At 37.2% G+C, this 25,709-nt stretch overlaps 1 protein-coding gene and 1 pseudogene across 5 annotated transcripts in view; one reads left to right on the top strand and one right to left on the bottom strand.

Annotated features, from left to right (window-relative positions):
- Window positions 1–25,320, top strand: part of MIOS (missing oocyte, meiosis regulator, homolog (Drosophila)) — a 36,939-nt gene extending 11,619 nt beyond the window's left edge. For all 5 annotated transcript variants that reach the window (XM_010839726.1, XM_010839724.1, XM_010839728.1 and 2 more), the window contains exons 5-12: window positions 3,493–3,747; window positions 5,876–6,045; window positions 8,437–8,502; window positions 10,276–10,434; window positions 14,992–15,144; window positions 16,549–16,753; window positions 23,846–23,975; window positions 25,086–25,320. In XM_010839726.1, the coding sequence (XP_010838028.1) occupies window positions 3,493–3,747; window positions 5,876–6,045; window positions 8,437–8,502; window positions 10,276–10,434; window positions 14,992–15,144; window positions 16,549–16,753; window positions 23,846–23,975; window positions 25,086–25,182 (1,235 nt within the window). In that variant the 3' untranslated portion in view covers window positions 25,183–25,320. The remainder of the gene's footprint in view (window positions 1–3,492; window positions 3,748–5,875; window positions 6,046–8,436; window positions 8,503–10,275; window positions 10,435–14,991; window positions 15,145–16,548; window positions 16,754–23,845; window positions 23,976–25,085) is intronic.
- Window positions 22,821–23,821, bottom strand: LOC104988416 (annotated as a pseudogene).
- Window positions 25,321–25,709: the final 389 nt, after the last annotated feature.

Below are 25,709 nucleotides of genomic sequence, written 5' to 3'. Positions count from 1 at the left end.
GAATTTGGGATCATGGGGAGCTTTTGTGTTTTGTTTTTAGCATGGAATTGATTTAGGCATGTTCAAATGCTGATGAGAAGAAACTCATACAAAGCAATTGGAAGATGCAGAATAAAGAGCATGAAGAGCAAAATTCCTAGGAACGGGAACCAATACATAGGTCAAAGATTGGCTTTAGACAGGAGAGTGCACACCTACTCCGTAGCAGGCAGAGGGAAAGGTATGTACGTGCTCAGGTGCATCCTATTCTTTGTGACCCCTTGGCCTGTAACTCACCAGTCCTTTGCCCATGGAATTCTCCATGCCACAATATTGAAGTGGGTTGCCATTTCCTACTCCAGGGGGTCTTCCAGCCCAAGGATCAAGCCCACATCTCTTTCGTCTCCTGCATTGGCAGACGGGTTCTTTACCACTGTGCTGCCTCGGGAGCCCAGGTGTTTATGCAGGTTGTTTAATGTTCAGTGATCAGAAGCTGATGTGTTTTCCACCCGATGGCTCCTATTTTCTCAACATAGTAGGCTTGCTTGTTGAGAAGAGCAGGGAGGTTGTGGAAATAGAGGAGAGGAGAGAGTTGTCTTGAGAAATGGGAAGACCGTGGGGCATTGTTGTTTTTCCAGAAGAAAGAATAACGGACGGTGGAGCGAGGGAATTAAGGGTCCTGGCAAGAGGTTGATCCATTGTTGGTCCTGGGATCTAAGCTGGAGAGGGAGGAAGGTGACAGAGCACTGACAAGTAAATACGAGTGGTCAAAGGGTGATTGTGAGGTTGGGGTTGTGAGCTGGGAGGCTGTGAGGTTGTGGGTAGAGAGTGGCTCTTTTGGAGAAGGAATCGTGTGGAGTATGTCCATGATGAGAGTGGGTAAAATCTTGGAGGTGTGGACCACTGGAGATACGGAAGCAAAGAAACAGAGGCAAGTTTACAGGATGGATCAAGTGTAGAATTCTGTCAGGAGGAGAACGCGTGCTCTGAGGGAAGGCCTTGTACAACTTCTGGAGCAGGGTAATAGTGTTGTCAGTAGGTATAATTCCTTCCTTTTAAGATGGCAGAAAATGACATAATGTTGGTCAGCTTTCCATCCAACATGATGAAAATATTTTTCATACTTGAAAGGCAAACTGATCTAGAAAGCAAGCCTATTAAGAGGAATTCCTTGAAGGGGCAGAATATCTGGGATTTAGATTTTTGAGAACAAAGTGCTCTTATAAACATTGGATTATTTTATTGCTCTTTTATTATATAAATGTAAAAATGCAAAATTTTATATCTACAAATAGTATTTGATTGCCTGATGTAGTATTTGAAACAAAAATTTTAATGTTTTTAATGTTTAAGTGAACCTGGTTCACTTATTTCCCTCACAGCCATCATAAAATGATGATTTTATTATTTATATATGCTATTCTATGCTGTCACTTCAGTCGTGTCCGACTCTGTGCGACCCCATAGACGGCAGCCCACCAGGCTCCCCCATCTCTGGGATTCTCCAGGCAAAAACACTGGAGTGGGTTGCCATTTCCTTCTCCAATGCATGAAAGTGAAAAGTGAGTGAAGTCACTCAGTTGTGCCTGACTCTTAGCGACCCCATGGACTGCAGCCTAACAGGCTTCTCCATCCATGGGATTTTCCAAGCAAGAGTACTGGAGTGGGGTGCCTTATATATGGGCAATCTCAAATTTTGGGAATACAATCTTGTCACTTTACCAGGTGATGCTAGTGGTAAAGAACCCATCTGCCAGTACAGGAGACATAAGAGATGCAGGTTCGATCCCTGGATTGGAAAGATCCCCTGGAGGGGAGGGCATGGCAATCCTCTTCAGTGTTCTTGCCGGGAGAATCCCCATGGACTAAGGAACCTGGCGGGCTACAGTCCATAGGGTCGCAAAGAGTCAGATACCACTGAAGCAACTTAATACACATGCGGTGTGTATAAATTGATTTTAATTAATCATAGATTTAAAAATTCATGCATATTAAAATCATGATATGACTATGTACTTAAAAGCCACAATATCACATTACTTACTTGATAACCTTAATTACCTGTAGCATAGTTGTTAAGCAGTGGGAATGTCTTTCAGTAGCCAAAATAATATGACAGAGTATCCATGCATTTACAGAATACTTTTCCACCTCCTAGCAGTGAATACTTTGGATTCATACATGTTGGTCTCTATTCCATGACACTGTTTCTGGAAAATAAAAAACTCTTAAGAAGCAAGAGTATTATTAAACTGAGAGGAGTTGTCTGAAAAGTAAATTGGTTTTTGTTCACCTGTTTAAAGTTGTATTTTTTAATCAGGAGATAATATCATTAGCACTGAATCCAACACTTACACAGGAGATATGAAAGTTAAATACCTTATGGTACATCTGCAGCTTGTTCTACCTGAAATGCAGTGACTACATAGTGTCCAAACAATTGAAATTTGTTGTTCTGAAAAAAGTCTTCTTTAATTTTTAACATGTTTTATTAACCTTATTTAATTATTCACAGTTTTCTCAGAATTCTTAAAATTTCACTTTTGCAAACTATAAGAGACTTTGTCTTCACCAGCTTCCCTCGTGGTTGCAAGTAGAGCAGCACACTTCTTTCTGATGGACAGATATTCTCTTAAAACCTTTTCTCAGAAGTCTCTAACTCCTTGATCTGAATTGGCAAATTTCCAGTAGGAGAAGGCGATGGCACCCCACTCCAGTACTCTTGCCTGGAAAATCCCATGGACGGAGGAGCCTGGTAGGCTGCAGTCCGTGGGGTCGAGAAGAGTCGGACACGACTGAGCGACTTCACTTTCACTTTCCACGTTCATGCATTGGAGAAGGAAATGGCAACCCACTCCAGCGTTCTTGCCTGGAGAATACCAGGGACGGGGGAGGCTGGTGGGCTGCCGTCCATGGGGTCGCACAGAGTCGGACACGACTGAAGCGACTTAGCAGTACTTTCAAAGTACTTTGATGTTTTTATCTCGCTTTTTCCTATGGATGTATATATTCATGGAGCGACAGAAGGAGGGGGAGAGTCTGAGTGTTGGTTCTCGGCCACTGAGAATACCTTTCAAATAAAAGACAAGATGCCTGCCCTTTTGGAACTTATGTTCTAGTAGGAGAAGTGCTAAGGCTGAAAAATAAATATGAGAGCATATGTTAGTGTAAAGGAAGTGGAGGGACCAGTGGTCAGTTAGATAATAACAAGTGGCACCCCGCTTTAGATGAGGTGACCAGGGAGGCTTCTCTGAAACAGTGACTCAGCGTAGCCCTCAGAGCGTTGACTCTTACTCCTGTAGCTCTCTCTGGTAGCTCAGGAAGCTATTGTACTTAGCAACGTGTAAAGTATGTTTTGTTTGTGGCATGCTTTATCTTTATGCTGTCTGTCATAATATTGTGGCTGAGAAGTTGAATGTTTACAATCTAATGTTGAAATACTTCTGTGTAAAACTGACTTCTTTGCCAAATATGTTTAAAAGATAAACATTTAAAGGTGTTTCTTTTTTTTAGGAATGGTGGAAAGCAGCAGACATAATTGGAGTGGGCTGGATAAGCAAAGTGATATTCAGAATTTAAATGAAGAGAGAATCCTAGCTTTACAGCTTTGTGGGTGGATAAAGAAAGGGACGGATGTGGATGTGGGCCCATTTTTGAACTCCCTTGTACAAGAAGGCGAATGGGAGAGAGCAGCTGCTGTGGCATTGTTCAACCTGGATATTCGGCGCGCCATCCAGATCCTGAATGAAGGAGCATCTTCAGGAAAAGGTATAGGGTTATATACTAAGATACATGCCATTCACTGAATCTGTGAAAGAAAAAATGCTGATGATTTTTAAAACTCTAATCAATATTTTTGGTAAATTTTTTTGAAAGAGAAATTAGCACAGAACTGTATCTATAAAAGCAAATGTTAGCCCATCACTTTGATTACAAAGAAAATGTCTTAATTGTCTTTGTAATATTACAAAGAATACACAAATGTTATTTCAGTGTTTTTTCTTTAAAGATAATAAGTTGGCCAGAAAGCTCATAGATAGAAACAGCATAACCATACAATGTTCACATATATTTTGACCAACCCAGTAGTTCACATACATTTAAAGATATTTTTTCTTTGAGACTAGAACTACTTTAGTTTGCAAGCATTTTTATGGCAAACATTTAAGTGCATTTTAGTTTATACTTTACTCTTTGTTATGGTTTTTGGTTGACTTTTAGGAAACTGAATGACACTTTTAGTTAGACAAATATAGATTCTTATAAAAATCATACTTTGATCTGCAAAAGTGTTTCTGCTTGGGTCTGCTTATTTGAACATCATAGCCATTTAATATATTTTTTTAAAAGAAGAAACAAAAGTAAGTGTGATAAAATTTTCACTCTGACATTTTCTCAGAGAAAAGTCAGAGAAATGAATCTTAATCCAAGAATTCAGTTGTCTTTCTTATTGGGACTATTTCATTTCAATACACCGATTTTTAATACACCTTGCCAAATTGTGTATGAGTATTCAGAATATTTGGTGGTCCATTTAAAAACTATTACAGTTCTGTTTTACCATAGGAAAAACACTTGAAATTAGCTATAATATGTTAATTTTGCATATAGTCTAAAAGTTGAAAAAGCTAATGTTTTGCCCAGATTGGCCTGTTTTCCTTCACTTTTAGTCTGACATAAATCTGCCCTGTTGGAGAGTGCAGTAGAAGATATGTGGTAATGGAAGAAAGAATTGATATTTAAACCCATTTCTAATTATAATTTTACTATGACCTGAGAGCATGATAATTTTTGTCATCTGTACCTGGAAAATTTGGTGTTAAACACCTATCTTAACAGTAGAGGAAAAGTATCTTCAGTGATTTGAATAACCTTGTTGAGGACTGGAGAAAAAATTTCACTGAATCAAATAGTCCTTTCCATTTGGAGATGGATTGTTCTAACCAGAATTCAAAGAGGATACTCCTTTGTTGTGCTGATGGTAGTACAGGAAGCAGGCACAAGATAACTTGGGGAAAATGTTTCTAGAAATGAGGAGCAGGCTATTAAGAACATACAGTGGAAAATGTTGTTTTATTTGGAAAAGAAGTAAATGATTAGAATTAAGAAACATAATAAAGTTGCTATAATAAACATAGAAAACGCTTAAGAGTAAAAGTTAATAGTGAATTTAATTTTCTCTTTTGAAGCTAAACTTAGGTTAGATGGCTAGGCAGCCATAGGACTCACTGCCAGCCTAGCCGCTCATCAGCAGCCCATATGAACTACTGAGAACAATGTTTAAATTGGTAACAAATACTTTGTTGCGAGTATGTCTAAATACAATTCTGTGGTCATTCTGGTAGTTAATTTTGCCAGAGAAAAATTAAAAGTATAATACTATAATAAGAATGCTGAAATACTGACTTTTAGCACTTTGCTGATAACACACACACATAAGCATGGGTATTATATATGCAGAAATAGGAAAACAAGATGATTTTGCAAATTGTAGTGCTGAGATACAATAATACCTACTGTCAACACTTTGAAACATCTCTACGTAAATAACCTTGTTGATGAAGTTGGCAGTGTGTTGCTACTTTTTTGCATTTAGGTCCTTAAGCAGTAACATGCTGTATAGGAATCTGCCTGGAATGAGAATTCAAGAATTAAAAGATACGCTTGTCCTGCCCAAGGTTTGCAATATGGGTAGAAATTTTATAATAGTGGAAGATTTTCCTTGTGATTCTTGCCAGATTAACGAGCATGTGTCAGAACCCTTATTCTAATGGGTTTATTTTCCCGAGGGCTAAAAGTCACCCTCTGATCTTTATTTGTTTTATGATTGAAGAACTCGAAGAAGGAACATTAAGCTTGTAATTACTTTGATCAGCTAGTTCTTTTTAATACACAGGTGATCTGAATCTTAATGTGGTAGCAATGGCTTTATCGGGTTATACGGATGAGAAGAACTCCCTTTGGAGGGAAATGTGCAGCACTTTACGATTACAGTTAAACAACCCATATCTGTGCATCATGTTTGCATTTCTGACAAGTGAAGCAGGATCTTACGACGGAGTATTGGTAAGCTAAGCTGATTTCTGTTTCGTGAGACTCTTCTTTTAAGATAGGAGTTTTTAATACAATTTTGTTAAAATTTGCAAATGTCACTTGCATAAAGTAACATTCTATTTTGATGCATTTATATTATTTAAAGCAAGGTATCTTAAAAATTTGGAGTTTGTTGATAGCAAACTGAACTTGATTTTTTTAGTGGTTTTAATAATAAAATTTAGAGACATAGAAGGATTAAGATTTTATACTTTAGCTGAGGAACTGAGCTCTGGCACTCTACAACTCCAGTTACATATATTTTATATTGAAATATAATCTTTTAAATGTGCATATACTGTTTTTTCTTTTTTTTTTTCTTTTTTTAGTTAAGTGAATCAGTGCACAATCACTGATGATCAGGATGTCCAAGTATCTTGTCTGAGTGTTTGTCCTTTGCAGACATGCAGACGTGTTCCAGTTTGGAAGATAAATGATCACACTACTTATAGTGGACTATTTTATTTTCATTTTTTCACTATTTGGTCTTTTCACTGCTATTTTTTCTTTCCTCTCTCTCCTGCTTTAACCCTTATGACCACATCACTAAATAGGTGCTTTATCACAAAGTGGGAGAAGAAAGAAAGGAGTGAGTGGTGTTCATCAGTTTTATTATTGGGTTTTAAGCTTCACCTTGTCACCACAGCTTTATTGGCGTTTGTTGGGCTTCTTTCTAGCACTGAGAAGAGCTGCCAAATGTGAAACGTATTTCTATTTTTTTTTTTTTTTTTTAGCACTTTTAAAAATACACATTGATGATTGATTTAAATGTCAAGTCATAAGAATTTCTAAAAACATGTATTTTATTGAGATATCTTAATGAATATGTTAATAAATGTTGGTGTTCCGTTCGACAATTATTTAGTTTATGTGTTTTGTTTACTTTTAGCAAATTACTATTGAACTTTTTTAACTACTTCATATTAATATCCAAGAGCACGTTGGGGTTTTTTTGCCTTGTTTTTACTATTTACTACTCTTTTTGTTAAATAGAAGACTTTAAACGTTGCATCTTGAGAAAATAAAATACTTTTAGGAAGTAGTAGAAGATAATGAAGACTAGAAAAAGAAGTGGATTGTTTAGAGTTTAAATTGATAGAGAAATATATTGTCTAATTATTAAACTTCTGTGTTTCCAATTAAGTGATTTATTAAAAATACCCTCTTTTCTTACACCTAAATAAGGGATATCATATCTTGAGTAGAAAGTTTATATTTCCAAACTGTGTCAAGAGTGTACCTAATTAAACTTTATATGTAAGTAATAATTATCATTGTTCTTTTTTTAAAAAATTATAAGTTACAGTAATCTCGTGAATGGTTTTGAATTGGGAAATCAGAAGACATAGGCCTGAGTCCTTGCTGTCAGTTACCTAAGCTAGTCAGTTAACTTTTCGAGGTGTTAGTTTTTTCATCTGTAAAATGGGACACATAATATTTATAACTCTCTCCAGATCAAAAATAGTAACACATGCAACATAGTTCAAGAGTTAAATCTAGTTTATACCAAATATTTGTCTGTCTAGTTTGTCTCCTCTTTAGGGCAGAACCATATTTTATAATTGAGAAAACACAACCAAGGTATCAACTGAAATGAACCTATGTTTAAAGGAGGAAAACCGTACTTCATGGACTGCCTTCAATAGAAACAGGATCTTTTATCCACCCTTAAACTGTATTTTTACTTATCACAGAATTAATTGTACCTTCTACATTTATGGTAAACACTTTTCAAAATAGTATTTTACAATATTGATAAGTATACAAAAACTTAAGAATGTATTGTAACGCCTCTTATTTTTATAAGCCACCTACCTATATGACAGTATTTTACTATAGCCACAAAAGTGTGTCTGTTTACTTATTAGAGTATGTTTTAAAACTTTGAGTTGAGAAACATGTATTGATATTTCTAAATCCTGTGTTAGTATATTTACTGATAAGTCACAGATTTCCTAAACTTGGTGATTAACTTAGAAGCCAAGGAAAGGTTTCCTCAGTTTCTCCTGAATAAATTTCAATGATGAAAGGATTATTGGTATCTTAAATTTGATAAACTGTACACCATTGTTTTTGTTTTATGTTAAAGTTATATAAGACTGAACTAGTTTCAGTGTTTTTTAAGTAAATTGGTCAGTTTAGGAGGTACATCTTTACTTTGTATGAATAACCTTAGCACTGAGTTTTCTGAGCATTACATTAAGAAAGGCATCTTAGGCAGTTCATGGCTCTGCCAGTATACACACAGTAACTTATTAATACATTTGAAAATCAAGTTGTATATTAGGTACAAAATATCTAGTCTGCAAAAATTTAAAACTCACAACACCTGAAAGTAACTCCTTGCTTCTTCTCTTTTTTCAGTATGAAAACAAGGTTGCTGTACGTGACAGAGTGGCATTTGCTTGTAAATTCCTTAGTGATAGTCAGGTAACAACTAATTTAATTTGATATTTAAATTGATTACCACTTACTGTCAGTGGCTTAAAAACTAATCTTTATGTGTAAATATGTGTCTATGAGGTTTATATAAAAATTCTTCTAAAAAGTGAGGTAATTTCTTTTAGATTGAGACATAAACATGTATCATACCTAAATGTATTTATTTAAGAATGCTTACTTAACAAGAATCTACTGTTTAGCACAGGAAACTATACTTAATGTCTTGTAATATCTGTAAGGGAAAATAATCTGAAAAAGAATGTTGTCTATATGTATATATATTTTAGGTACAGCAAAGTGATTCATATATGTAGATATAAAACAGCAAAGTGATTCATGACTGAAACTAAAACCAGTATAAACCAACTATACTTCAATTAAAAAAAAGGAGTCTGAGTTAATAGTTTGTTTCTGCCATGATGAGTCAAAGTAGTTAGTAGGTAAAGCTGTTAAACTTTTTAGTTTAACATCTCTTGGTAATGCTACATTAAAGAATTTCTTCATTTCTAATACAATAAACAGTAGTATGTGAGGGTTGGCAACCCACTCCAGTATTCTTGCCTGAAAAACCCGTGGACAGAGCAGCCTGGCGGGCCAAAGTCCATGTGGTTGCAGAGTCAGACAGGACTTAGCAGCTAATACTTTCAAATGAATATACTATGTAGATAGTGAGAGAGAAATGTACATAACTAGCTAGTAATACAGTGTGCTAAGTACAATAGTGAGACAGTGCTAGGGGAACATAAAGCAGTCTTGGCTGGAGTTTGGGGTAGGGTGAAGTCATGGGGTTGCAAAGAGTTCGACACAAGTAAGAGACTGAGCATGCATGCAGCACAAAGTCAGGGAAGACCTTATAAGAACTGTTTTTTTTTGTTTGTTTGTTTAGGATAAGATAAAGGACTCATGAGCTTTATTGGATCAAAATCCCAAAAGAGATTTTCAAGGTTTTTTTTTTTGCTTTAATTTTATTGCAGTACAGTTGTTTTACAGTGTTGTGTTAACTTCTGCTGTGCAGCAAGGTGACTCAGTTATGCTTATATACATTCTTTTTCATATTCTTTCCCATTATAGTTTATCACAGGATATTGAATATAGTTTTCTGCGGTATACAATAGGACCTTCTTGTTTATCCATCCTACATATAAGAAATGTTTGTTGTTGATAATCTTGAAGTTCTCTTCCAGTTCAGATTCCATGACTGTTACATCCTTATAGCCATCAAGAATTTTGCATAATAATGACTATTGTTGCTCAGATGCTCAGTCATTTCCAACGCTTAGCAACCCCATGGACTGCAGCCCGCCAGGCTCCTCTGTCCATGGGGTTCTCCTGGCAAGAGTACTGGAGTGAGGTGCCATTTCCTCCTCCAGGGGATCTTCTTGACCCAGTGATCCAACCCGAGTCTTCTTTCTGTATTGGCAGGCAGATTCTTTACCACTAGTGCCACCGGGGAAGCTCAATAATAAGGACAGTTTTCTTTAAATTTAAAACAGTAAATTGTCTGTGGATCTTCTATAGAACAATTAACAGAACATAGTAAATACCTTTCCTTTTTAAAAAAATATTTTAAATGATCATGGATGCTGTATTGTAATTATAATAGATGCACACTTAGAGATCACATATCTAGGTTTTTACAAGGGCTTTTGTTTTAAAATGTTTTCCATTAAGAGTAAAATTGTTCCAAATGTAGAATTTATGAAGCAGAAAATACCAATAGTGAAGTGGATTGCTTTAGAAAAATCACTTTGAATTTTTCAGTTAAATAGGTACATCGAAAAGTTGACCAATGAAATGAAAGAGGCTGGAAATTTGGAGGGAATACTGCTTACAGGCCTCACTAAAGATGGAGTGGACTTAATGGAGAGTTATGTCGACAGAACTGGAGACGTCCAAACAGCAAGTTACTGCATGCTACAGGTTAGTGCGGTGTGGCGGCGGCAGTTTATTAAGGAGGAAAAAATGGCTTAGCTTTCTCTTTCCTTCCCTTACGGAGCGGATATGCTCGTTTGCTTACTTAGGATCTTTAGGAGACATTTAACTTTAATCACTTGATCTACAAAAGACTTCTGCCTTATTTTATTGTCCCTAAGCCCTGGCGTGCTGCAATTCATGGGGTCGCAGAGAGTCAGACACTGAGCGACTGAGCTGAACTGAACTGAACTGAAGCCTCCTGCATTGGGTTAGCCAGTTTTCCTTGCCCTTTGGGAAGTGTCGGTCTTAAGTTTATGCAGAGTTCAAATGAAGCAGAAAAACCTCTCTCTGATTTTTCTGATTGTTGACAGAACAACACTGTCTACAAAGAGATTGCCTTTCCCTGATCTGAATTGCAGTACCTCTTTCTTGAAGTACAGAAGGCAACTTACACTCAGCTCTCAGTTCTCATTATTCCCTTTTATTCTCTCATTTCCTCATTTACTAAATGAGCATGACTCGGAGTAACCATTCATCTGTTTTTCTCTCAGTTTTTACTGCCCACTGATTAAAAATGGATTCCTGGAGAAGATTCCCTATAACTTTGCTTTTGTTGGAAAACTGGTGACATTTTAGAGCATTTTCCTGAGATTTCCTTAGCTCTCCAGCAGATCTTACCCTTTCCTGGTGTTCTCTTTCCTGTTCTTATCCTTTTATGCACTATAGTAGCATGCTGCATACTGAGTAAACAAAGTAAAATGCCTCCTCCCCCGACCCTACCTTCTTAGGAACAAATGTAAATACTGGCCCACAAACCACAAAGTAAACTTACCATAACGTGTCAGGCTACTGTCCTTCTATAGCATAAGGTACCGTTGTTTTGTTACCAGAATGAGTTTACATCTATTAAATCATGGTATAGATATATGGCTATGAAATACAAGTGGTTGGTAATCTCTTAACAAGGTTTATAAAATATATTTAAAATGCAGTGTATAATTGGATCTTGCTTTTAAAAAATCTAGTCTGATAATCAGCTGCCTTTTAATTGAGACGTTTCCTCCATTTATATTTATATGGTCAAGATTTAGTACCATCTTGCTGTTTGTTTTCTGTTTTGTTTTTGTGTTCCTTTCCTGCCTTCTTTTGGGCTAATTGAGTATTTTAGTATTTTACTTTATTTCATATGTTGACTTTTTAGTTATATTCCTTTTCATTGTCTTCTTCTTTTAAGTAGTTGCTCCAGGTCTAACAATATGCATCCTTAACTCATCAGTCAACAATTTAACTCCTCATAGTTTACAATTTGGAGAAGGCAATGGTGCCCCACTCCAGTACTCTTGCCTGGAAAATCCCATGGATAGAGGAGCCTGGTAGGCTGCAGTCCGTGGGGTCGCTAAGAGTCGGGTCACTAAGAGTCGGACACGACTGAGTTACTTCACTTTCACTTTTCACTTTCCTGCATTGGAGAAGGAAATGGCAACCCACTCCAGTGTTCTTGCCTGGAGAATCCCAGGGACGGGGGGGCCTGGTGGGCTGCCGTCTATGGGGTCGCACAGAGTCGGACACGACTGAAGCGACTTGGCAGCAGCAGCAGTTTACATTTCACACGTGGTACATCATGCTTCCTACTTCACCCTTTCTCCTCACACCTGACATTTTCTGCTTTTTGCTTCGTATTTCATGTTTCAAAAATGTTATCACAGTGTAATTCCATTTACAAATCTCCCTCCTTTTTCCTATTGTCGTATATTTTGTTTCTACATACATTATAAACTCCAACTTATAGTTTAGTATTTTTGCTCTTAATAGTTGGTTGTCTTTTATGTAAATTATATGAAGAATGAAAATACGGGCTTTTATATTTGTTTATTGGCCATGTTTTTTTTGCTGTCCTTACATTAGACTCAGATTTCATCTCTTGTCATTTCCCTTTGGCCTTTTTCTTTAGCATTTCTTATAGTTCAGAGTTGCTGGTGACAGATTCTCATAGCTTAATTTTAATTGAAAATATCTGTTTTATTCATTTTCTTTCAACACTTTAAAGATGTGGTTTCACAGTCTTCTGGCCTCCATTTTTTCTGATGAGAAATCAGGTATTATTGTCTTTGTTTCTCCTGGGCTGCTTTCAGGATTTTCTTTTTGATTCTTAGCAGTTTAAACCTTGAGCCTAGTTGTGGTTCTCTCATCCTGCCTGTGATTCACTCAGGCGTTTGGATCTGCAAGTCAATGTTTTTCATCAGAGTTAGGAAGTTTTCAGGCATTATTTCTTTTAAGTATTTCTTTTTTTACCTCAGTCTTATTCTCTCCCCTTTCTTGGACTATTACTGCACATGTATTAAACCTTTTTTGATTTTGTCCAGTGGGCATCTGAAGCTGTGTTCATTTTCCTTTCATTTGTCCCGCTTCATCAAACTGGATAAATTCTATTGATGTGTTAATCAGCTATTCTTTCACCTTCTATCTGATGTTAGTTTTTCCAGGGAATACTTAATTTCAGTTATTGTACTTTTTAGTTCTAGAGTCTCAATTTTTTGTTGTTGTTGTTTACATTTTTCAGCTCAGTTCCCTGTCCGTTTATAATTAAAACCCTATTTCTTCTAAGTCTGAATACATGTCTAATAGTTGCATTGAGGTCTTTGCTTACTCTAACATAAGGGCTGTTTAAGGTTTAGTTCTATTAACTTTCTTTTTCCTTTACTTTGAACCATGATTTACCTGTTTCTAATATGTCTAGTGTTTTTTTATTGTTCAGTACTGGACATTGCTTGCAGTCCATTGTAGAAATCTGGTTTCTTTCCTGCTGAAGTACATTGGTTAATGCTTTTGGAAGTTTGGTTACTTAGTGATCACTTTGGTCTTAAATTTTACTACTGTGGGAAGCCCATAATATTTCCTAAGTCCTTCTGATTTGATCAGACCTAACCTCTGAACTGTTTTCTCTGCACACATTTTCAGAATTTGATTTTAACTTTTATTGAAATGGTTCTAGAGAAGACTTACTAAATATGAATTGACCAGATTCTTTCTTAGTTTATCCTTAGTCCCACAGAAGGGAAGAGTGGGATAGGAAAATTTCTGATTTTTCTGTGAGTCTTCTTTTTAAATCAGGGATTTAGTTCTGGTTGCTGCTGCTAAGTCGCTTCAGTCATGTCTGACTCTGTGAGACCCCATATAACGGCAGCCCACCAGGCTCCCCCGTCCCTGGGATTCTCCAGGCAAGAATACTGGAGTGGCTTGCCATTTCCTTCTCCAATGCATGAAAGTGAAAAGTCAAAGTGAAGTTGCTCACTCATGTCCGACTCTCAGCAACCTCATGGACTGCAGCCCACCAGGCTCCTCCGACCATGGGATTTTCCAGGCAAGAGTACTGGAGTGGGGTGCCATTGCCTTCTCTGTTACTTCTGGCTGGTTGGTCATAATTAGGAGTACAGTAGATGTTTACTTTTTTAAAAAGTGAAATTGTCAGCTATTTTTCATGTGTTCTTTTAGCTAAATTTAACTCTGGTAATTGAAATTAATACTTAATTACTAGGTGAGAGATGTGCTTCTTCTGTCTTGATGAGTTGTCTAAAGGTAGATTGTCTTTATTAGCTGTTACAGGTTTCTTTTTTCCATAAGATGAATGCGAACTGCTCTCTGACATTTCATTTTCTCTGTGGCCCCAAAACTGGAAAACCTTGGCTTCAGATTAACGCCCATTGGATCATTGAGGATAGAGGCTTTTTCTGCTTTGTTCATGTGAAGATAAGGATGGTATCCTGAACAGAGCTAAAAGCAATATATGAAAACTCAAAGCAAGCGTAGGTGAAATGTGGAATGTCACAGCTGCCAGAGAAAATACAGCTTTCAGAAAAGTCTGGCAGGAAATTGAAGTTGTTAATGAGAAGGAATCTAAAGTAAATTTAAGGGAAAGAAAGTATTCCTTTTCACCATGGCTTAGGGGTCAAAGAACTAAGTATTTTTTGTTCAGTTTTGGGTTCTTTCTTGCCTTTTTTTTTTTTTTTACTTTTAAGGAAATAAATACATGTTTTAGTTGAAGGCCAGGCAGAGAATAAGCAGTTTTAATTTTCAGATAGATAGGTATACTAAAATGGCATCTGAATTCACAGTGCAGTGCTAGATTGGAAGCACCAAGCTCAGTATTATTTTAAATGTGATTGAGCAGTTTTGGTGTGTATTTGGAATGAGTAAATATATTTTGTCAACCTAGAAGTTTTAATTGTTGGGAGAAAAAAATATTTGCATCATTTTTTGATTTTACTGCATTCAACCAGGGAGGTGAATTGATTGCTCTTAGGTCTTTAAACTTAAGTAAGAGAGAATTACACTTCCCTGGCCAGGCATAATAGTACACAGTGCATATGTATGTCATTGGTAGAAGCCAGTTTAAATTAATGGAGCTTCCATCAACTGTTTTATCTGTATCCTCATTAGGAGCCGGCTTTTGGCAAAAAGGTGGCCTGTTTCTTCGCTTGTGACTCACACTCACATGTTGCCTAGAATCTTCAGGCTTAGCCAGGAAAATTTTAAAAACTGAAATAATTCATGTTTTCTTTTTAGGGTTCTCCTTTAGATGTTCTTAAAGATGAAAGAGTTCAGTACTGGATTGAGAATTATAGAAATTTGTTAGATGCCTGGAGGTTTTGGCACAAACGAGCTGAATTTGATATTCACAGGAGTAAGTTGGATCCCAGTTCTAAGCCTTTAGCACAGGTAAGTGTACTGTTTTGGAGAGAGTCAAATTGTAACATGTACCTAATAGCCCAGCCAAAAAAAAGAAGTGTTTACAGCATGTTATATAGGGTAAATTGAGGATTCAATTTAATAAATTGCTATTAATAAACTCTTTCTTTGCTCATGTTGACTTCCCACTGATGTCTTAGACTATACTTTGTCTTTAGTTTTCATGTTTTTTTGGTCCTACACTTTCTCACAGTCCTCTCAGTGTCTTGCACTTTAATCTAACACAGAACAAACCACAGCAGACCTAGAGGATCTTAGGCAAACCTAACTCAGTCCTAAGACTGTCTGAGTGAGGCTTTCTAGTCTATTCCAAGACCTTTCAAATTTTAACTACTGTATGTTCTTACACTTTGCACTTGGGTATTGTGGTTTTCTGCACTATTGTATGTAATAAGGCAGGATTTGTTTAATGGTACATACATACATATCTATATGTCTAATTACACATAGAAATTTATTTTTTCAAGCAGTAGTTTAAAAAACATGAAATAAGCACTATTTAAAATAAACAAGAATTTACTGTATAGCACACTGTCTTGTTACAACCTAAAAGACTCTTGAAAAGACTCTAAAACTGAATTAACTTTGCTGTGCACTTAAAATTATACAGGATTGTAGATCAACTGTACTTTGACTTAAAGCAGCATGAGATCAATTATTACATAAAACACTTGACATGAGATCACTGTATCTGATTCCAGGCATTAAATCTCATTAACAGTCAGGTATATCCTCGATGTGAGCACTGGATGGTGCTATTTTCCTGTTTTAGAAAATTGACAAATTTCTGTTTGTATTAAAACAACCTGAATATTAGTAAAATAGTGTTACATGATATTTGTTACTACTCTGTATCATTAAGTGTTTGAGAGTCTAGGAGTTTAATATAAAGGTAAAGTGAATAGTTTATATTGCTATTATTTCTAAGTTTTAGCTATTTACTGTTATAGGCTCCCTAACTCCTTTTTATCTTAGGAAATGAGTATTTTCTTTACAAGAAAATTTTGTTCAGAATATTGTATCTTTGAAATTTGTATCAAAAGTCATATTAGGATATTTTGTAATGTCCCAGCGTGAACTCTTATTTAGTCTTTGTTATTCCTAAATTTTGGAATCTAATGCTTTTGAGTTTTTCTGTACCTATCAGTGATGTTAGGAAGAATATAACTAAACAAAGTAACAAGAAGAAGTATTCAAATAAAGTAACTGCTAAGTAGAAGTCTTAGAACTAACCAGCTTAGCAGATAACTTACAGTATACAATACAATTTTGAAAATTATTGAAAAATAATTTGTTAGGATCAAACTTTAGTTATTTTAAATTTTATTCATGAAGTTTGCATTTTATTTATTTCTCCTTTCATTTGTTTTCTAGGTGTTTGTGAGTTGCAATTTTTGTGGAAAGTCTATCTCCTACAGCTGTTCCACTGTTCCCCATCAGGGCCGAGGTTTCAGTCAGTATGGTGTCAGTGGCTCACCAACGAAATCTAAAGTCACAAGTTGCCCTGGCTGTCGAAAACCCCTTCCTCGCTGTGCACTTTGCCTCATTAATATGGGAACACCTGTTTCTAGTTGTCCTGGTATGACATAATTCTATATAATAATTCAGTATACTTTTTTGAGCTGAAATTGTTTCTACGTAATTGATTTAATAATGTTGTAAATAAAAGACATACCACCTTGGTTTTATATTATTTCTAAGAGCAAGCCACTTTGCTGGCTTGGCAGTTTTTGTGTTCTATAATTTATAAAATCTATACATTAAAAGTATAATCTCTATCCACAGTATCTCTAATCTTACATGCTTACCAGTTTAAAGTTTGTAAGAAGAGCTTAAATATTAAATAATCATATACTGTTTTCTTACCACTTTTTCTAAGACGAGCTCCCTCAGATTTTATGTTTAAAAGTCCTGTGGCCTCATCTAGTAACAGACATCTTGTGCACATCAAGAACTTTTGATCATCTCAGACCACTTTGACATTTTCTCTTACTTCATCTTCAAAATCTGCCTGTGAAAATATATAGGGAAAGTATTAACCTAGCGGTTAGAGTCCTGTCCTTCCAAGTTTTGGTGTTGTTTCTGCTATGTCTGTCAGCTGTCTTGTAAATATATGTACTTTTTTAATGGTTAAAAATATTAGAATTATTGTATACTGCTTAACGTAAACATATAGAGAAAATTTTTGAGAACAGTAGATATATAATCGAATATAAATCGAATATAAATATACCTAGTGGCTGGAGATATTTCAGCTATTTATATAAATTGAAAATCATACTAAAGCAAAAATTTTAATTAGAAATACTTGAATATCTGGCATAATGGTAAATGAATAAGGAATGAAGAACTGCATCTGATACCAGAATGCCTGTTTTAGTTCTGGCTCTGTGATGTTTAGTCTGGGAGATTGAAAGTCACTTTGACCCACTTACATACGGAGTGTTGGACTGGGAGATCCTCCTAGTTGTGAAATTTTATAATTCTCTTCTGTAGCTTATTCTTCTAAGTAGACTGTTTTATTGTTACCTTAACATCTGAAAGAGATTTGCTAGTATCATTAAGTTACTATTTTTCAAAATAGATCCTTTTTTTAAAACATGAATTTCTTTTATCTGTTTTACTTATTTTTAGCAGTGTTGCTGCTCATGGGCTTTCTCTGGATGCAGTAAGCAGATGCTACTCCAGTTGCGGTGCCGGGCTTCTCACTGTGGTGAGAGCACAGGCCCCAGGACGTGCGGCTTAGCAGTTGTGGCGCACGGACTTAGTGGCCCTGTGGCACGTGGAATCTTAGCTCCTGGAGCCAGGGATTGAACTCATGTCCCTTGCGTTGGCAGGTCAATTCTTAACCACTGGGCCCCCTGCCCCCCCCCCTTTTTTTTTTAACAAATGTAGTATGTAATGTTTTAAATGCACATTAGTCTTGACTTGTTTTAATCAAGGACTTTCACTTTTTACACTGCATGTTGATCAATTTTTTTATGGCCTTGAAAGAAAGCGTTAGTCCCTCAGTTGTGTTCAGCTCTTTATGATTGCATGGACTGTAGCCCACCAGGTTCCTCTGTCCATAGAATTCTCCAGGCAAGAGTACTGGAGTGAGCTGCCATCCTTCTCCATCTTCCCGACCCAGGGATTGAACCCAAGTCTCTCCCATTACAGACCATTTCTTTACCATCTGAGCCACCAGGGAAGGCATTGCTACTAATAAATAGATACTAACAATTTGAAATAAAAATCTACTACAATGAAAGAACAAGGAAGCAAAATATGGTGTCTAGTAAGTTCTATGTGAACTTAAATACTTAGAAATAATTGAACTTAATATGTCTTTTGGACCGTAAGTCTCAGCAAACTGTACTGGCTAGAGTGCTATTGCTTTTTGCTAGATACTAGCTTTTCAGATTTTTCTATTTTTGAAATAGGTAAGAAAAGATAAAAACAGTTTTCTAGAATTTGAAGAAAATTAAACCATAAAGCATTGTAAGCTCCGTTATAGAGGCTATTGGAAAAGGCAATGGCACCCCACTCCAGTACTCTTGCCTGGAAAATCCCATGGACAGAGGAGCCTGGTGGGCTGCAGTCCATGGGGTCGCCAAGAGTCGGACACGACTGAGCGACTGAGCGAATTCACTTTCACTTTTCACTTTCATGCATTGGAGAAGGAAATGGCAACCCACTCCAGTGTTCTTGCCTGGAGAATCCCAGGGACGGGGGAGCCTGGTGGGCTGCTGTCTATGGGGTCGCACAGTCGGACACAACTGAAGTGACTTAGCAGCAGCAGCAGCAGCATAGAGGCTATTAATTTAATGAAAATTCAACACCCAGGTTTATCAAGTCTTAAAACTTTCTCATATTTGCTTCAGTTTCTTTTTTAATTTGCTGTAGAAATAATTTCTTTATATAAATTTGAATATTTGTTTAATGCACTAAGTTAAGTTAACGCTGATTGCTAGGATGACTCAAAGATCCTCGTGGAGCTTATGGTGTATAAATGTATAAATGAGCATGGATAGCTAACATAAAATAAATTATATGTTCTAGAAAATAAATACTAGTTCAGAATCTTCGGGGCTTCTCAGCTGGTGCCGGTGGTAAAGAATCCACCTGCCAGTGCAGGAGATGTAAGAGATGCAGATTCAAACCCTGAGTCAGGAAGATCCCCTGGGATAGGAAGTGGTAATCCACTCCAGTATTCTTGCCTGGAGAATTCCATGGACAGGAGGAACCTGGCAGGCTACAGTCCATGGGCTTGTAAAAAGCTGGACACGACTGAGCAACTGAGCATGCCTGTCCACAGGTCCTTTTATCTGTCATTCCCAAATCTCTGTAAGATTTGAAAAGCCAAAGTTTAGGTTTGTTTGGTTTTTTTTTTTTTGAATTTTCAAAATCTCATTTGGCAAAAGAAAAAAATCTGTTCAGAATTGACATGAGGTTATTAAAGTTTTTATTTCTCTTTGTGAACATTTGTATATTTCGTCGCAGAAATACTGATGTGTTTAATTACAGGATGCTGCCTCAGGGTTTTCTGGGGGGTGTAATTTAATATTTGCTCATTATTTTTCTAACATCCCTAAATATTTCAAATTCTGAAATACACTTGGCTCTCTAAGGTGAATAAGGGGTATTTTTTATGTTTTCTAAAGAAAATATTAGGAATTTTGAAAGAAGATAACATTGGTTCTATCTGAAAAACTCTCCCCCTCCCCCCTAAAAAATAAAGATGCCATTTAAGCTAGTCCTCTAAAGTTTGATAGATTTAAATATGTGAAGATTTTGGAGAAGCCTGCCCAGGTTGTAGACAGAGTACAAAGTATGTACTGGAGTAAAGAGATTGGTAAAGATGGTAATTACCGCGAGTCTGTGGAGACCACTGAGTAGATGAGTGTGACAGGGTCTGGGAAACAGTATAGGGAAGTCAGGGGAGCCTGGCTCTGATCTTTAAAGGCAGATTGGACTGAGTTAATTACGGAGTAGTAAGCGTTTTCTTAAGCAGAAGACTCTTGAATTCTGAAGTAAAATAAAATAGGACCTAATAGAAATCAAATACTGGCTCATGGCAGTGTAAAGATTCAGGTGTCCACACCTCCTTGTAGCTCTGTCTGCAGTTAGAGATGGCATCCATCCATCATGCTTTGTGATGCAACTGCCCAGAGTTTCCATAAGTTTATTTAACTGAGGGTTGCAAAGTTTTACACGGAGTTGTGCTTTCAAAGTTGGACTTCTTTTGAAGTGTCTCATTGAATTTATAAGTATACATATTTAGTTATGCTTACAAATTATGAACTGATATTTAGCATTAAAAATTATAAACATTATCTATTTAACAGTGTTTTAGTGCCTGTTTTTTCTAAGTACTAGAAATGTTACAGTAAACAAAACAGACAAAAATCCCTGCCCTTATAGAGCTTAACTTTTCAGTGTGATACATTTGTAAAAGTTAGATTATATATTAGTTTATTATTCTTCTTACTATCATCATTATTGTTATTGTTATTCTAGTTAGTGCCTAAGTGAAACTCTGGTTTCCCCTTACCTATTCTGTGGCACTTACCTTCATGATTTAATATAAATCTTTTAAATTTAAAAGCTGTTTGAGGGACTTTCCTGGCAATTGAGTGGTTAAGACTCTGCTTCCACTGCAAGGGGTGCAGGCTCCATCCCTGGTGGGGATGTAAGATCGTGCATGCTGTTTGGCATGACCAAATAAATACAATTTAAAAATAATTATTTTTAAAAATTGAAAAAATAAAAGCTGTTTGATCTTTAAAAGCCTTCTCGCAGGGCAGTGAGGTAGTGCTGTTATTTTAAGCTTTATCTATTTAAGACTTAATCTGTCCTGGATTCAGTCTGTTTTCTCTGTGGATTAGAAGTTACAAAAACAAAGAGGAAATCACCAGTGAGAACTATACACAAAAGTATAAAATGCTTTATCCTTAAAGGTCTATATTTTCTTTCTCACCTCTTCTCCTTCCTTTCATTATTAATCGTTTTTGTTAAGCTTTTAGGAAGAATTTCAGTGTGTATATATCTTAAATCCTTGAACCACCATTATATCCTTTCATTTTCATACCATTACAAAAAGAAATAAGTGTATTAAAAAATTGTTTGCAAGACTGTCCTAGCAGTAGTATGATCAGCAATGACCCAGGTGAACTTCTGAATATAGCATTATGTCTTAATAGGTACACAGTTGCTTATTTAAGCTTAATATTTTTACTTTTCTATCCTTTTCTCTATATATGGTCATAAAATATTTTGATTTGCTGTTTTAGAACGAAATGAAACATATTAAGGTGGCCAAAATTAAGGGAATGAGGATTTTTCAAGCATTGCAAGTTACATAAATGTGTGTGTGTGAATGTAAATGAATAAATAACATTTTTCTTCCATTTCTTGTGGACTCTAGTACAGATGTATACAAATGTACTCATCACGTACTGTGATAAATCAGTCGTCAGTGAGTCTCCCACCCTGCTTAAGATAACACTGTCTGTACCAGTGCCTTGGGTCATTTCTGCCTGCCTCTTCACACCTCTATGGGCTCCTCTTCAAAGGTCACTACTGTCCTAAATCATCTATTAATTTCGTCTCTTGCTTGTCTGTGTAGTTTTATCACACATTTACTTTTGTCTGTGTTTTAAACTCTATAAATGAATCAAATGGCATATATCTTTTGACTTGCCGTTTTTATTCGAGTTTTCTTGTTTTTTAGTTTCAGCTGTGCTGATGAATGTAGTTGTGATTTATTCATTTTTATTACTACTTACCATTTATGACTGTAACACAAATTCTTCCATTGGACATTTGTTTCTTTCCAGATTTTTACTATTATGAACATTCCTGCATATTTCTCCTTTCACTATGCACAGAAGTTTCTTTAGTTCATTTTCACGGAAGCCAAGGGATTCCCTCGTGACTCAGTGTAAGGAATCTGCCTGCAAATCAGGAGACGTGGGTTCAGTTCCTGGACTGGGAAGATCCCCTGGAGAAGGAAATGGCAACTCATCCCAGTATTCTTGCCTAGAGAATATATGGGTAGAGGAGCCTGGCAGACTACAGTCCATGGAGTCTTAAGAGTTGGACACGACACAGTGACTAAATCACCAGAGAGTTGCTGAGTCATATTGTTTGCTAATGTTTTATTTAGGATTTTATGTCTGTTCAGGAGGGAGATTGGCCTATAATCTTCTTTTTTATGTTACCTTTGTCTGGTTTTGTTAGCAAAGTTATACCTGCCTTATGAAAGGCATTGGGGAATTTCCACTCTTTTCCTATACTTTGGAAAGGTGTGTGTGCGTGCTAAGTCACTCCAGTTGTGTCTGACTCTGTGCGGCCCTGTGGACTGTACCCTGCCGGTTTCCTCTGTCCATGGGATTCTCCAGGCCCTGAAGTGGGTTACCATTTCGTCTTCCAGGGGATCTTCCCAACCCAGGGATCAAACCCATGTCTCTCATGTCTCCTGCACTGGCAGGTGGGTTCTTTACCACTAGTGCCAGTTGGGAAGCCCTGAAGTTTGTGTAGATGAAAATTACCTGTTCCTTCAATGTTTGGTAGAACTCACCTGTAAACCAAACTTGGTGTTTTCTTTATGAGAAGATTTTTAAACTACTGATTATTTCTCTAAAATTGTTAATTCGGATTACTTCTTTTTTTTTTTTTTCTCACTCCTGGAGTTTATTGTCCACTTGGTGCAAGGCACAGGGTCATGGGGTGTGAGGAAGGAGCGTTTGTGTGGCTCGGATAGCAGAGAGTGGGATTCTCTCAGCTTCCTTTTTGGTGTTTTGCTGTTTTGATATTAAGTGAACTGCTTCCCTTGACTGTAGCCTGCTTGGTCTTGGGGAGAGGAGGGGAAGGGAGGGTACGGGGCAGGGGGAGGAAGAGGGCTCTGATGAGCCTAGCGCCTTGAAAGGAAGCCTGGCAGCTGGTGGTGGTCACTCAGGACGGGGGCCTGCAGTTGGTTTTGCCAGGCTGGCCGCTGGGCTGCTGCTTCCCCACAGCTTCCCAAGCCAGGTCACATGTGATCATGCTAGTGGAGGCCTGGGCAGACTCCCGAGTGCTCTGGGGACTCTAGCACTGTGACCATGAATGGGAGAGTAGACTTCCCGAAGAAGAAGCTAGCCCACCAGTGTCCCGGGTCTGCTTTGGGGAGACCCGGGTGGTGGGGGATGACTTCCCCAGGGTACTCAGCACTTCCGCAGGAGCTGTTACTGGAAGTGGAGCCCAGGTGGTGCCGGTAGTAGTCGTGGGTGGCCACGAGCGAGCCGCTGGAGGGGATGGCTGCCATGCTCTTGCTTGCGGGCTAGTAGAAACCTCAGCGGCGACCCCTCCAGGGCCTCGGCGTGAGATCACGGACGGTGGGCACGGGGGCGCTAGGCCACAGACCCCATCTGCATGAGAAAAAGCGGGAGGCCACTCCACAAACTAGACGCGAGGGCCCGGATTACTTCTTAGTAGGTTTGATAATGTCTGTTTTTCCACTTATTATTGACTATTAAAAATACAAGAAATTCTGGTTATTATTTTTCAATCTAAACTACATTCTAACATTAAAACTGCTATTTCAATATGATGTGTGATTTGTATTTTGACATAAATTCAGATTTACCTTTTAAGAAATTTTGAATCAAGTATTATGCTATAGTTAATGAAGATCATTGTTTTTAACCCATAGGAGGATCCAAATCAGATGAAAAAGTAGACTTGAGCAAGGACAAAAAATTAGCTCAGTTTAACAACTGGTTTACATGGTGTCACAATTGCAGGCACGGTGGACATGCTGGACACATGCTTAGTTGGTTCAGGTAATCGGTACATTCCTTCTTTAGTAGGCTTGGGGTTACAGGAGGTAAAGCAGAGGGCCTTTTAAACACTTCAGGTTCATACAGCCAGAGGATGGATGGATTTGTTTTTTACTGTCACTTAAGTTAACACAGATGGCGCAGACATTTGTATCACTAGTTTGTATAATCTTAAACTATAAAATTAAATTTAAGAAACTTTAATAAATGTACGAGTTAAATGTATGAAAAGCATTATTTAACTTTATTTGGGGAGAGGATATATTTACAGTTTTTTACAACTGACTGAATATCCCATCATATATAATGTCTAGTATGTATGTGAGTTAAATGATAGAATACTTGTCAAACTCCTGTAATAGTTATCTTTTATATAAGCTTGTTATGTAGAAAATAAACATTTCATACAAAGGAGACTCAAGATTATATTTAACACTTACTTTGAGGGCTTCCCTTATAGCTCAGTTGGTAAAGAATCCGCCTGCAATGCAGGAGATCCAGGTTCAATTCGTGGGTCGGGAAGACCCCCTGGAGAAGGGATAGGCTGCCCACTCCAGTATTCTTGGGCTTCCCTTGTGGCTCAGCTGGTAAAGAATCCGACTGCAATGTGGGAGACCTGGGTTTAGATCCCTGGGTTAGGACTATCCCCTGAAGAAGGGAAAGGCTGCCCAGTCCAGTATTCTGGCCTGGAGAATTCCATGGACTGTATGGGGGTCCAAAGTCCGTGGGGGTCACAAAGAGTCGGACACACCTGAGCGACCTTCATTCTCACTTTGAGTGGTATTGGTGGCCCTGTCCGCTTCGTTGCTATAACGTTTGCACCCAGTTTGTCACATGGGCTTAAATCTAAACTCTGAGCACAGACTGTTATGGTCATAACTGTAAATGGGATATATTTAGAAAGTAAAGCTGTTCATTTTTCAGTAACTTTTCCCCCATGTTCAGCTTGGTGCTTATTTCTAGTTTAATGCTTTTGGTCTTCAGGTTTTAATTCCTGTATCTTTCCAAATGCCATTTTGAAAAATTGCATTATAGATATGAATAGGCTATAAGATAAATGTGTGTACGTATGTGTAGTTTAGATTTTTAACTGTGACTTGACTTGTGTTTCAGGGATCACGCCGAGTGTCCCGTGTCTGCATGCACGTGTAAATGTATGCAGTTGGACACAACAGGGAATCTGGTTCCCGCAGAGACTGTCCAGCCATAAAATGCTGTCACCTAAAGAGGAACCTTCAAGTGCAGAGCTTCCTAATAGATGTCCTTCGTAGCTCAGAAACATACCTCAGAACAAGTCACTCATGACTTTCCTGTAATGGGAAAATAAATCATTCTATCAAATCAGCAATTTGATGTTTGAGTGATTTTGATGTACTTCACAGAGACAAATGCTGCTGAAATGAACATCAGGGTGTGAGCATGAATTCTGTTCAGTAGGTTGAAGATGTTCATTTTAGAAAGAACTTCCTCGGGTTTTGTTGAAATTATGAATGTTCTACAAGCAGTTTCTGGAATCACTAAGAATAGACCTTGAACCCATACCTGTTATGTTGAAATTGGATATCTTTCAGTAAAATCTGCACACTTTTGAAATAGAATAATATGAATAATTTAGTGGTTCAGACAGTAGTTTAAGCTCAACCATGCTTAGTTTCCTTTCAGATAATATTGTGGGTTTTTACTTTTAGAATTAGAAAGACCCCCCACACACACACCCTACACTGGAGAATTATTTCT

This window comes from Bison bison, unplaced genomic scaffold, assembly GCF_000754665.1.
Source record: "Bison bison bison isolate TAMUID 2011002044 unplaced genomic scaffold, Bison_UMD1.0 scf7180017864134, whole genome shotgun sequence".
Lineage (NCBI taxonomy): Eukaryota > Metazoa > Chordata > Mammalia > Artiodactyla > Bovidae > Bison > Bison bison.
The sequence above is the reverse complement of the archived record's forward strand: the minus strand, read 5'-3'. Positions and strand labels throughout refer to the sequence as shown.